This window comes from Tachysurus fulvidraco, chromosome 5 (assembly GCF_022655615.1).
Source record: "Tachysurus fulvidraco isolate hzauxx_2018 chromosome 5, HZAU_PFXX_2.0, whole genome shotgun sequence".
Lineage (NCBI taxonomy): Eukaryota > Metazoa > Chordata > Actinopteri > Siluriformes > Bagridae > Tachysurus > Tachysurus fulvidraco.
The window spans coordinates 31,299,194-31,314,193 of NC_062522.1; the positions used below are offsets into that span (position 1 = coordinate 31,299,194).

Sequence of the window (15,000 nt, forward strand, 5' to 3'; positions counted from 1 at the left end):
CGACTTGACTCGAGTTAGACTTAAGTCACAAATTTGAGACTTGAGACTTTCTTGACAGATATTAAATAAAGACTCGACTTGACTTTGACTTGGCATTCATGACTTGAGACTTGACTCAGACTTGAGTTAAATGATTCAAAGATGGGGGGACTCGACTTGACTCAAGTCAGACTAAAGTCCCAAATTTGAGACTTGCTTGACAAATATTAAAAAAAGACTCGACTTGACTTCGACTTGGCATTCATGACTTGAGACTTGACTCAGACTTGAGCTAAATGATTCAAAGATGGGGGACTCGACTTGACTCGAGTCAGACTTAAGTTGCAAATTTGAGACTTGAGACTTGCTTGACAAATATTAAAAAAAGACTCGACTTGACTTTGACTTGACACTCATGACTTGAGACTTACTTGTGACTCGCACATGTGTGACTTACTCCTGTTACGCCTTTTGTGAATAAGATCCGACACACGTGCGTTAGATGAAAAGAATCAGTGTCGAGCTAAGAAGTCATCAGTAATAAGCACACATCACAGCATCATTTATTACACTACACAAATCATGAAGATCGATTTAGAATTGGCATCACATAGAAAACGACAGGAATAGCAATACGAGTCTATAAAATGACAACTGAAACGCGACACTGCACGTACGTAGACTAAAGATAAACGCGTGTCCGGCCGGAGCTCCTTCCGTACTGAGAGAGAGATCACGTCATGAATGGACAATTTCAACTCCTGTGAACTTGTGAACAGAATATTCTCAGAAACCCGTTAAACACGTGGAACCCTGACGGAACGTAGAAAGAAACGATGGCTGGGGTTTGGGTCACGTGTTAAGACGTGAGACGCATGTGCCGCTCGTCCTACATGCCGAACAACTTGTCATAGACATGAGCGATCGGAGTCATGCGTAGACGCACAGTCCCGTTTTAACAAAGCCGTAAGCGTAAACCGGTCACTGCGAGCATGCACGCCACTTTTAGCCCCAGCTCTTCTCATAGATTTAGCTACAGTATGAGTCTGTACCGAGGCCTGGATGACAGCATGCCTGTGTGTACTTCACTTTTAGACATGAGGCCACCCTGTGCGCTAGTTAACCTATAATTATCCTCTCTTGCATGACAGGATTTAAGCAGGAGACTGAGCGATGGATTGCTCCACAAAATAGTGTTAGTATTGTGCTGAAAGGGAACATGACTTTTACAACAGGCTTCTCACTTATACTGTATGAAGAGTAACAGATGGTCATACAGTACGCTTATCTCTCCGTCATACCGTGCATGCAAATGTTCAGATTTCCAAGGAAACGTTTACCTGTTATGATGCGAACATTTCTTTACAGCGGAAAAATTTGTTTAATATCAGCTCGCTGTTGGAATAATCAAATCATCTCCGTACCGTACATAACACGCCGGAGTTTTGCTTCTCCACAACATCTCCTGACTAATGCTTAAAAAATATACAGAACGGAATCTCTGCCCTACATGCAAGAGATTTTTTAGACTGCAATCTTTAGAGCTTGTCCTATTTACAGGAAGATATAAATAATCAAAATATTACATTGCCCTCTGTTGGATAGGACATGCTAAGACGCCTTCCTTCTAGTCACCATGAAATGACAAAGACTGCATCAGGAGTCTGTGCTCCAACTCTTTAATTAAAAAAAAGCAGATTAAAGGTTTTTACGCCCTCTGCAGGCTGTGAGGAGAATTACAGATGCAATGCAAACACTGACAAGCTTTTTTATTTCCCACAAACTGGCCACACCTCATAGGGGGGCACGGTGGCTTATTGGGTAGCACGTTCGCCTCACACCTCCAGGGTCGGGGTTCGATTCCCGCCTCCGCCTTGTGTGTGCGGAGTTTGCATGTTCTCCCCGTGCCTCGGGGGTTTCCTCCGGGTACTCCGGTTTCCTCCCCCAGTCCAAAGACATGCATGGTAGGTTAATTGGCATCTCTGGAAAATTGTCCGTAGTGTGTGAATGCGTGAGTGAATGAGAGTGTGTGTGTGCCCTGCGATGGGTTGGCACTCCATCCAGGGTGTATCCTGCCTTGATGCCCGATGACGCCTGAGATAGGCACAGGCTCCCCGTGACCCGAGAAGTTCGGATAAAGTGGTAGAAAATGAATGAATGAATGAATGGCCACACCTCATGTGTTATTTTGGTTATATAACTTCTGACCAACAGTCAGCTCAGCGCTTTCCTACACAAAATGACCAAAAGTTTACGGACACCTGAACATCACAAGCACGTGCTCATTCAAACGTCTGATATCTTAAAGCGAGTGATGTGAGTGACATGACATACGGCTAAGTATGGTGATCCATACTCAGAATTTGTTCTCTGCATTTAATCCATCCAAAGTGCACACACACACACACACACACACACACACACACACACACACAGCAGTGAACACACACACCGTGAACACACACCCGGAGCAGTGGGCAGTCATTTATGCAGCGGTGCCCGGGTAGCAGTTGGGTAGTTCGGTGCCTTGCTCAAGGGCACCTCAGTCATGGCCGGCCCGAGACTGAGGTGCCTACTAAGACGGTTGGATTTGTGTTCATTAACGTTGATGACGGGACTTGAGTTCATCTTAATGGTGTTCAGTGGAGTTGAGTGCTCTGTGCAGAACACTTGAGATCTTCTACTCCACTCCATCACCCTACAATTCCATGAGCTCACAGACACCTAGGACTGGCTGGTGTCACTGTGACACAGGAGAGACACAGTGTAGTGAAATAATCAACACTTACCATCACCATCCTTTTTATACAAATGCTAACACAGCAATCTGCCGAGAATTATTAACAAATGCAACATCACACCGTTTTCCCCCCTTTACAGGTACAGGTAATATTGTGGAACCTTCACACAATAGATATATTACAGTATCTCCTATGAGCTCTTGTCAAACTACTCACATTGGAGACTCCTTGAAATAGCGTTGATGCTAATGTCATACGGATAACGGCGCCATGATCAACGATTTATGAGTCCCTGTGCGAGTTGTTGCTATAGAAAAAGCACATTAATATATAAACCTGTGATTTGTAGTTGAAACTAGGATCACGCAACTGTTATAGGATCAAGAATCAACAACTTCTGACCTAATAGATGTAAGCTTTGGTATAACAAAAGCTATTTTTGAAGAAGTAAATTCTAGAGGCACGTTTAAATGGTACATAGAGCACGTTAAAAGCATACAGATTGCCAAAAGAGAGAAAGTCTAACAGATCTCTCTGCTATTCTTCCTGTCTGTCTCCCCGTGTTCTCCTGCCGGCTTCATCAATCATTAAAACGAACCAGAGCGAGAGATACAGAACGACAAGCGAGAGAGAGAGAGAGAGAGAGAAAGAGAGAGAAAGAGGGAGCAGAAAGTTTGTAAATTATTAAACCACACTGAGGGATAAAGAGGTCATGTTTCATGGTTTAGTGTGCCAAAGAAGCTGGATCTGGACCAGTATCCCATCTCTCTCTTCTTCTTCCTCCTCGGAAACAAATGCTTTAACACTTTAACTCGTCATTCCACTGCACATGTGGCAGCACAAAAAAAAAGAAAGCACATGGGAAGAGGAAACTCAGGGTTGTAGCCAAAAGCATCGATCTAACTGGCCTCATTAAACATATCTAGACGCTTATACATGAATCTGTTGCTTATTTAATTATTCATCTTGAAACATGTTATAATGTGACTCATTCATTCATTCATTTTCTACCGCTTATCCGAACTTCTTGGGTCACGGGGAGCCAGTGCCTATCTCAGGCGTCATCGGGCATCGAGGCAGGATACACCCTGGACGGAGTGCCAACCCATCACAGGGCACACACACACTCTCATTCACTCACACACTCACACACTACGGACAATTTTCCAGAGATGCCAATCAACCTACCATGCATGTCTTTGGCCCGGGGGAGGAAACCGGAGTACCCAGAGGAAAACCCCGAGGCACGGGGAGAACATACAAACTCCACACACACACACAAGGCGGAGGCGGGAATCGAACCTCCAACCCTGGAGGTGTGAGGCAAACGTGCTAACCACTAAGCCACCGTGCCCCCCACTATAGTGTAACTACTACAAATTATACAGTAATTTCAGTAAAACTAGTAGAAACATTCACTACATTTATATTAGTTAATAATAATAATAATAATAATAATAATAATAATAATAATAATAATAATAATAATAAAAAACTATTTCACAGTAATTAATTAACTCAACGGTCTTGCCTTAGTATCTTATGACGTTTCCCAGATCATCACACACATCTGTAGCAGTCTCTGGCCACCATTCTAAATGCATTGACGGAGAAATAAAAATATTAAAAGTGTAACATAATACAAGCCAAGTAAGTAAGATTACAATCTACCAGAAGGAGAAAAAGTAGCTCTGGACCAATTTGACTAACATGGAAACAGCAACTTGAGCATTTTGATGAAATACCGAGCGGCTTGTTTAAAGATGCAGTTAGTGATTTTTGTGATTGTTTATAGACCTGAAATAATCATAGAGATGTAAAGTACAGTATATGTCAGGAAAATGTTACGTGGTTTGGATGGTGGAATAAACGGACCGGTTAATTTAGTTTTTTTCCTTTAAAGGTGGCCTTTGCGGACAGCAGGCGGATCCAAAAATAACAAAACTCCCCTTTAATTTCTGATCAAATCATTTAAACAGATGATTGATAAACAGAACATCGTTTCATGACTCGGTTGTTAGACATTATTTTCACCTACTATTACGAATTATTATCGTTATATCAGTTCGATATAAACTAAGCAGACTGAAGAAGCAGCATTTGTTTGTACGCAATTATTTTGAATTGAGCCAGTTAACGAGGATCTAAATTTCAATCTAGGGTTTGATTTTATAGAAGAAATTCCCACATCACTTGATGCGGTGGGTGAGACCATGTCTGCCCGTTTGCCACGTTTCACGAGGCTTTGCTACTAAACACGGCTCGCGCTGTACAGTACATACCGAGGTAACGTGGTAAAAAGACTAAAAAATTAACCACGTTTTTTCCTGTTGTGTTTGTTAATGTTGAGCTGCCATTAAAGGAATACTCACAACTAATCTGTATATAGAACATGGTGCATTTTTGCTGTATGACTGATTATCAGGGACAAAGAATTACAACTCTTTTCTTTGTACTGAGAAAAAACCTCAAAAGCTTGTGCTGGCAGTCTAAGGGCAGTTGTTGGGGCCGTCAGTTAACGTCAAGAGAGCGAAGAGTGGCTGATGAGGGAGTCTGTTTCACAGATGATCCACAACTTTAAAGGGATAAAAATCGTGTTTGAATGTTGTGCTGTTTCAGGAAAATGATCAACTTCAGGGTGGTAACAGTAACACAGACTCACGTTATACTGCAACGTTGATTACTTTCCTGATACTTTCCATGTCACAGTTTTATTCCTCACATATTCATTAGGGTAAAAACATGAAGGAGTATGGCTTTCAAATATTTCTTAGAATTGTGGGAAACATACACACACACACACACACACACACACACACACACACAGATTTGTACACACAAATAGGCTCGAGCACACAGACAATATGTTATTTAAACTTTATTTCTGGACTGCAACAGTGGGTTTCTTATAAATAGAGCTATAATTTTGCTTATTTTGTGTGTATGTGTGTGTGTGTGTGTGTGTGTGTGTGTGTGTGTGTGTGTGTGTGTGTGTGTGTGTGTGTGTGTGTGTGTGTGTGTAAATCCTCTGGGTGCTTCAGTGTGTTCGTTTGCTGTTGTTTTAACAGGTCAGATAGGTGTGTGGTTCTGCTTTTGGCGAGTTTGTGTTAATCGTGGACAAGCAAAGATTTTTTTTTCTTGGCCACAGGAGAGACTTAAATCTGGAAATGTTGGAGCATCATGAAACTTTGATATTTGATTTTATTGGAAAATGAAAACCAGACATTGTTATTTACAGTTTATATACAATACATAATTCCCTGTTCACTTCAAGTGCTGTCTTTTTATTGAATTCACTGGAAAATAAAACTGATAGATTTTATGCGAATGTGTTTCTTTAAAGTGTCCAATAAAAAAAACAAAAACAGCCAACACATTTATTCTGTTAAGTCGCATTTACGGCGGTTTGCTCTCATGCAGTTTGCTGTGAAGCTTCATAACACTGACCTTTCACATAACTGGAAACTGTGCTTAAAAAAGATATCACTGTGTTTCACAACAGCGACAACCGAAGAGAGGAGACCTTAAAAAGTCACCAAAGGCAAATAGAATGAACGGGCTTCATTATCATAACAAGATCATAACATTCACCTTAGGGTGTACAAACTTTTACAACATTTTTGAAACGTTTCTGTCCTGATGGGCGGGGCCTCTTCCAGAATGACTCCGCCCCTTCGTGCACATGGTTCAAGGGCTTGCTTATCTCCTTAACACCAGATTCTGAACACTTATGGAACATTCTGGAGAGATGTTAGCACTTTCCAATGCCACAGAATCATTGTGTCAATGGGAACCGACACATAAAACTCATTTTGTTTTGTTTTTCCTTTAATTTCTCACACATCTGCATTCTATTACCATTAAAATCTAAGCGATGAAGGTTTGAAAGTAGTATGTCCCTTTAAAATCTGTCCCTTACGCTCCGCCCCCTCTGTTTAAACCTAACACACGCACAGACGTGCAAAAAGATGACTCACGTGTTTCTGAATCGCCTGCGCTGGTTCTGAGATGGCTGAAAGCACAGTGGTGTGTTTAGCTCTGACAGGACAGAACAGTGAGTGAGTTAACTCAGTATACTGGATTAGTTTCAGTGGAAGCATGTGCACTCAAACTCAACCAGGGGTGCCAATACTTTTCATTTTCGGTGCAAAACATGAAGAAATGACAAAGATCACAAGCATTTGGTTTCGTTGTAGTGACTGTCATTAAACACTGTTCATGTAGGGCACCAGATTGGTTGTACAGTGCATTATAGTGTATACTTTTCTACTTTTGGCTCCACGCACGTGTCCCAGTTCGAGGCCTTCGGGGTGAGGAGGTGCAATCACACCTAGTGTAATAAAAGTGTCCATCATTTTGGGGGGAAAACGAAAAATTAATAAATAATAAAAGGCAAAGTTTCGGATAACACTGAGTCATTCCTGCAGAGTCTCACGAGGCTTAAGAAATGAAGGAGGGATTAAATTTGGATATCAAGTGTTCAAGTTGTGCAAAGGAAAAAGAGAAACAGCTGGTTCTCCTCAGTCCGTTCTTTCTCTCTCTCTCTCTCTCTCTCTCTCTCTCTCTCTCTCTCTCTCTCTCTCTCTCTCTCACTCTCACTCTTTTCTGAAATCTGTTTGCTGTTTAAGGTTCGAGATCCTAGATTTAACCCGAGCTGTCTGAGGGACGATATAAAAACTGGCACATTTTTTTTCTGCTTTTTCTCTGCTTAGGAAGCACATTTCATCTACCATAGAGACACCATATAGGGCACTTTATCATTTATCATGTGTTATTTAAGACACAGGCACCCTAGGGGGCAAAATCAAATGTTATCTACTCTTACTGTGAACCTCAAGCCAACGTTTAAGGTTTAGTGGGACTCTCTGTAGAGCACAATGCATCTATGTTGAACCTATTGAGGCATCCTAGAGGACACTTTTATGCCGTTCCATTGTTGCAACCCCAAAAGTTCAAATCTTTTCAAAAAGCATTCATTCTTAATAAAATTTTAACTTTAATGAACTATTGACAGCATTCAGATTTTTGGTCTTCTAAAACTGTTCTACTTTGCACCTTTTAGCCCAGTGTATGTATTTGGGCACAAATGTGAAATAGTATAATGTATGTAGAATAATAAACTGTTTAATATTCTTAAATTGGCCTGCGAACATTAATAGGCTTTTTAACATTCTATGACTATGTATAATATGCAAATTCAAAACATCGTGGTCTCCCAATTCACCTCATATCACCAACTTCATGCTAACATCAAATAAAATTCTTTACCATTTCTAGAGATTTGTTGAAATCAACTTAAACCTGTTAAAGTAGATTTTGTAGTAATCGTAAATTGGTCCTTTCTCTTACTGCATAGCCTTCTGTGGCAAAATTCGATTTGAGGCATAAACAATTTTTTGTGAGTTTAAGCTCTAGATGACTCAGCACACACACACTTTTTCTCAGAAACAGAATACACACACTGACTCACCGTGCTCTGTGTTGGTGGTTTCTCAAACATGCTCTTCAGGTTGGTTAGAGGGATGTCAAACCTCTCGATGCGCCTGCTCTCCTGCAGGTCCTCTTTGGCGTCAGCAGCCCGTGTGTGTCGCTTTTCTTTCAGCTCCTCGCCTTTGCTTCCAGATTGAGTTTCCATTGTGGAAGAAACCGAACACCAGTCGCTTCCCTCACAAGAAGTGAACCGACTACCGGTGCTGCAGGGACAAACGCTGAGAGATGAGGAGATGGAGAGAGAAGAGGAAAAGGAAATGATCAGAGCAGAGGATGTAGAGGAAGGAATGCGTGGCACTGCCGTGAGGGTGTATGGGAGAGAGAGCCGGACGGATCTGCTCGCAGGGAAGAGAGAGACAGGAAGAAAAGTTAGGCTACAAATTTCTTCCAGTAAACACTCGTGCACATGTGTTTCTCTCTCTCTCTCTCTCTCTCTCTCTCTCTCTCTCTCTCTCTCTCTCTCACACACACACACACACACACACACACACACACACACAGAGGCAGGAACGTGAAAGCTGTGTGTAATCCAGGACACAGTCACATGTGCCCAGCTGGAAGGAAATGAGCTTCACTGCTGAACAAATCATGGAAACATTAAAACAGCCCTCCCTTACCCTCTGCTTTTACAGTAACACCCTTCCCTCTCCACACACACACACACACACACACACACACACACACACACACACACACACACACACACACACACACACACACACACACACACACACACACACACACACACACACACACACAAATCCAGCTTCCTTATCATGGCATCTGCCCAGAATGATGGAAACCTTGGTGACCTACAAAATAATAAGGTATCTTTTAATTTATTATAATACTTGGGATTGTGCTATTCGCTGTGGCGACTCCTGAAGGGAAAAGCCGAAAGAAGAAGACTTGGGATTGTGCTGTTGAAGGAAAATCTACCACTCTGTGAGTATTTATTTCCTATAACAAGTGTATTTTTCTTCCAGTAATGGAGAATTCACTTTTGGTGCTGTACTTTTGATCTGATCTGTTGAATGTCTGTTAAACAGGTTAATCTGTGCAGTCTAGTGAAGATTTCAGAGGCCAGGTCCAGAATTCTTAGAGAGAGAGAGAGAGAGAGAGAGAGAGAGAGAGAGAGAGAGAGAGAGATGCACATCTTCCTAATGCACATGGTCTTAATGTCATGAGAAGCTGAGAGCTGTAAGCAGAGAGATGCTTCATCAGAGAGATGCATTATTCAACTCACAGAAACACAGCTCACTTACACCCCCCCCACACACACACACACTCAAGCAGAGAGCAATTCACCTACACATAATTTGCAGTAGTAATTTGTTTCGTCTGGATGATAAACATAAAATTCCAAACGTTCCAGAAATTCAGTGAATTCATCATTTATTTTGTCTGGATCATCAGTACAGACACAGCTAAGTGTTCGTTTCCAGAACTTCAGGAAATCGTTCTCTCAGATCAGCTCAGGACAGTTTTATTGCCACAGACAGTGGTGCTGGGTCTGTATGTTTCAAAGTCACTTTGGAGCTGAAGCCATGGATGGATTTTCCTGTGGCCTTTGTACACGTTAGATGAATCATGTTTCATTTGCAAGTCACAAACTTAAAAGCTATTTTATGGGGGCTTTTAAGAAATTATATATATATATATATATATATATATATATATATATATATATATATATATATATATATATATATAATTTTTATATATATAATTTTTATATATTTATTTTTTACTAAAAAAATTCTGTTTAAAACTAAATGCTCGTGTAAAATGTTAATTTTCAGGTGCTAACTATAAATACAAAAAAAAAAAACTAAATTGTAAATAAGTACATAAATAATAATAATAATAATAATAATAATAATAATAATAATAATAATAATAATATACAATAATAAACAATAATACAATAATAAAACAGTATTAATAAAAATATAACCATAAAATAAATCAGTACCTACAATTAGAGTACCTATAAATAGAAAACAATAAAATAAGTAAAATGATAGTATGTAAGTAAATAAATAAATAATACAATGATAAAATACAGTATACAAACAGGTGTAACTATATATTATTACAACAAGAATAAAAAGCTAAAATACAATTAAATAAAAAGAGTAAAATGATAAAGGAATGATATATGCACAATTAAAATGGATTATGATTCAAATACAATAAAACAAATATAATAATGAAACAAGTTAAATAATCAAAAAAATGTAAATCATTAAAAATATAAAAATATTGATGCTAATTAAACATCATTATACTATGAAATAAATAAAACGATAAATGCAAAAAAGGAAAACAACTAATATGTTTTTAAAGATTTATAATATATTAATTAACCACTAAATAACTAAGAAATAGAGGAAATTTAAAAAAAATAAATTAATAATTCTATTTATTATTATATGCTCACATTCCTTTCAGGGCTAAAATTTAAGCCTCATTATTATAAGGATGCTGTAGCTGAGTCCAGGCTTTGGCTGCATCCCAAATTGCCCCATAATAAACATTTAGTGCACTTGATAAACCATTAAACCGCATTGTTTCATCCCCTACATTCATCCCCTACATAGTGCACTTCGAAAGGAAGTCACGTTTCATTTAATAATAATAATAATAATAATAATAATAATAATAATAATAATAATAATAATAATAATAATAATTATTATTATAATAATAACAAATTATTTTAATAAACTGTTTGAAATAATATACTAAAATTCAAATAAAAACTCGAATGGGGGAAAAAAAAACGAGCGTAAGAATTTTACCTCAGGCGAGACTACAGTTAGCTAATGCTAAGCGCTCGCGCAGATGGTTTAATGGCGCGAGCAGTGATTTTCTTTATTTTTGTCCTGTCATCAGGAAATGTTATTCTTAGTGAAGCGGAAAAAGTGAGTCTCTCATTCTGCAGCGCTTATTCACTCAAAATAGAGTGCAGAAGCAAACCGCATAGAGCCACGGGGGGAAAAAAAAGCCCTTTTCATGCGGTTTAAAAGAGCACTTTGGCCTCATTGTGCTGTACACAAGCCGAGCTCTGTCATCTGTCATGTCTGTCATGTCTACCACAAACGATAACTTCTATTTCTGTAAACACTTATTAAATAGAACATATTCTTTGAATGGCTTGATATGCGTTTTATGATTGTGTAGCTTTTAGAAAACAAGAAATTCAAGAGTTTTAACAAGAAACGTGACCTTGGGGTGAAGATCAGAGAAGAGCTCCCTCTAGTGGTCATCAGCATACATACCACCAAAACATACCTAACGTGCAGTATATACTGTACATACAGTATATATATATATATATATATATATATATATATATATATATATATATATATATATATATATATATATATATATATATATATATATAAAATGTCTCACCTGTTTGTGGAAAATTAAAAATAAGAGTAGTGAAAGCTGTTTAAAAAGATCAAAGAGAGTTACCAGTTTGTGAAGAATAATATTTTGTCTATTTGAACTATTTTTAAATGTAAACAATAATATTTTGTCTATTTATTAAAGTCATATTGAGGTTCGATTCGAACACAGCAGGAAATTTCTCGCCTTATTCAGTATCTTATGACACAAACAAACACGATAGTGAATGAACGACCAGCCACAAAACAAATAAGTGAAGAAGTGAAAGAATCGCTGAATAAAGAATGAAACAAGCAAGTGAACAAACTAATAAGTGAATGAGCGAGTAAACAAACATAGGAAAGAACAACAAATAAACAAAAGGGCAAATAAATTAAGTAATGATTTAATTAAAGGATGAGTGAACAAAGACGTAAAGAACAATGGCCAAGTGACTGAAGAAATAAACGAACAGACTAATGAATAGACGGATGGATGGATTACAACTGAACGAACTAAATAACTTAAACAAACAGCAAATAATAATAAAAAAGAAATGACCAAATAATGTTGAATGTGGTATGAATTCTCACTATTATGAGGAAATGAGGCAACAACATAAAAGACCTGTTGGGCAGTATGGTGAGGTCAGGTTGCTAGGCAACAGGAGGAGAGGATCTCCAGGAGGGTCGGTCCTGATTACAGAGTGTTTCCTCTCTCCATCACACAAACACACAGGCTGCTGAAAACAGTTGGACCTGAGAAAAAGTTGGCATGTGACACCACCACCACTCTTAGCTTGTGTTGTGATTATGTTTTCAGCTTTCTCACACTTTCATCCTCACACTAATTCTGACCACAAACGCATAACATATTTCGTGATTAAGATATTGTCCAATTCTGAATGTGTAGGTAGAAAAAAGCAAAACAATGATAAGCTGTCATTAAATTGTGATCAGAAAATGAGCTGTTTGTATTTGAGTAATTGGTGTTTAGCTGAAATGTGGATCCACAGATGTATCACGAGCGTCTGGCGTGGCCTTATTACAGCACAGGTCAGATTTCGGGCTCCACAGGCTCAGAATAATGAGCCTCCGAACGCCATCGTTGTCTGAACACCAACAAACATCCTTAGTGTGGGAGGTAAAGAGAAAGATGCAACAAGTCTACAGTAAGTCCATTTCAGTCAGCTGGAAATCTCATTATTTCAGCTCAGGTATTAAATGTTAGGCCGAGTGAATCTAGCAAATTTTCATTTAGGCAATTGACTGATTCAGTTTCTTTAAAGAACTCATCTACGTTGAGAATGTTGCTGTAAAATAAAGAGAATAAAATTCTCTGGGAAAGTAGTTAATGATGTTGTGGCCTGACTCCTGATATAACCACGGCTGTGTTACTTTCAACAGACTCAGGCTTGCGAATCAATTCGCTGATTCGTGAGTCACTAGATAGCAAACGATTCATTAGTGAGCACATGATTCATCCTGTAGACTGCTATGTTTTAGTCAAACTTAAAACAATAAAGTAGGACACTGTGCTTTAAAAAAACAATAAAATTATTATAAATAAATAATTAAAGACTCTGAAATCATGGTGTTCTTTTAAAGTTGTCAGTTTCAGGTTACAAAACATTAAAAATAAATGTCACTGTAAATTGTAATAAATGTAGAATGCCATTACTCTGGCAAATCGCAGTGGTATTAGAGGAATCGAACACTTAGGGAATCGTTTCAAAAAGATCGATTTAACTGTGATTCTTCATGATTCAAATGAAATTATTCATCGAGCAGACTGTTGTAGAGTGCTTTACACTTAAACACGACATAAAACATAACTAAAGACGGATAAAACGCACAGCGTACGTTTTTTAATCCTTTTTTTTTTTTTAATCGTCAGCGAAGCGATCGTATGGAGTCGTTTGAAATCGAAAACGAACGATTCATCGATCGCTAATTACCAAACGATTCATCCAGAAGATTTCACGCTTCCTTTTTTTTTTCCAAGCTCATCTTTTATAAATCAAACACATCCGTCAGTCGTTCAAAGGTATCGGCTTCCCAAAATATGCTTTATTTTGGAAAACTACAGTGTACGTCAGAAACCTTTTTGCTCCGATTCAATGGAATAAAAGTCATTTTGCACATTCTGAACACACATCATCAAAAAAAACAAACAAACAAACAAACAAAACAAAACAAAAAAACATTTCAACGTAACAAAAAAAAAAGAAACTTCAGTCGATAGAGATGATAAAAATTTCCGGTACATCGTGGGGGGGCTTCATGATAGTCATGAACATCGTGAGACAGTTATATCGATGAGGAAATTAATTATACTTTGGTACAAAAAATATGATCTTTATTCTTTTGGCTTTTTAAAATAATGTCACCATGTAGTTGGTTAGTATAGTGCATGCAGTTTACTACAACACTACGAATGAAATATGACCACCACTGATTGCTTCATAAATTTATATGTACATTTAAAACCGGGACCTGGCCCTCACACATACTGTTAGCACTTTGCAAAAAAAAAAAAAAAAAAAAAAAAAAGGAAACAAAAGAAAAAAGAAAAAAAAGAAAAGAAAGAAAACGTGAGCTCCAAACTACTATTTACAGTATAAACATTGAACAAGAGAATGGGAATAAAGCACATCGATGCTGGTCCCAGTACAGTCATACAGTATATACTAGCTCTCTGTCTCACACATATATACTTTATCTCTCTCTTTCTCTCTCTCTCTCTCTCTCTCTCTCTCTCGTTCTCTCTCTCTCTCAAACACACACACACACACACACACACAAACACACACACAGATAATATGCATCCAGATGGCAGTGTAAAAGTGCTCCTCTACAGTGTCGAGTACAGAGGTGAGATACAGAGTGCCGATATGTACAGACGTTATCACCACACGTTTCAACAAAAGAGCCGGTCGTAACTGTAAATATTCGCCCCCTTCACCCCTTCACCCGTCCACCCCTTCGTCTCGACGCTTTCAGGGGGCTCGTGATCGTTGTTCTCCGAGCTCGAAGCCTTCCGCCAGCTTCCCTGCACAGAATGTTCGCTTTGGAAGAAAGACATCATGTCTCTTTTTTTAAAAAAAAAAAAGATATTTAAGAAAGAGATTTTGCGTCAAAACACTGGCTGTTCTGCCATGGAGACATTCAGGTTGTGAATCGGGATGCCGTAGCACGTAGCACGTAGCACGTAGCAGGTAGCGTGATATTCCAGGGAATTTTGTTCACAGAGTGGACATTCAGGCTTCACGTGACTGTCGTAAAGAAAGCGTGGGTTTGCGATCGACTTCTTTGTCTGTGTTTGTTATTCTGATATATAAGGCAGCGCTGCAATACATCTCTATCTATAGTAATAATAATTATTATTATAT

General features: G+C 38.5%; 2 protein-coding genes across 7 annotated transcripts in view; both read right to left on the reverse strand.

Annotated features, from left to right (window-relative positions):
* Positions 1–8,622, reverse strand: part of xirp2a (xin actin binding repeat containing 2a) — a 32,049-nt gene extending 23,427 nt beyond the window's left edge. Inside the window, exon 1 of the mRNA XM_027159988.2 lies at positions 8,191–8,622. Within this exon, the coding sequence (XP_027015789.2) occupies positions 8,191–8,355 (165 nt within the window). The 5' untranslated portion in view covers positions 8,356–8,622. The remainder of the gene's footprint in view (positions 1–8,190) is intronic.
* A 5,034-nt stretch (positions 8,623–13,656) lies between these two features.
* scn1lab (sodium channel, voltage-gated, type I like, alpha b) overlaps positions 13,657–15,000 on the reverse strand; it is a 41,845-nt gene continuing 40,501 nt past the window's right edge. For all 6 annotated transcript variants that reach the window (XM_027159907.2, XM_027159912.2, XM_047814064.1 and 3 more), the window contains exon 27: positions 13,657–15,000. This exon is cut by the window's right edge and continues 2,095 nt beyond it. The gene's annotated coding sequence lies outside the window, so the exon portion shown is untranslated.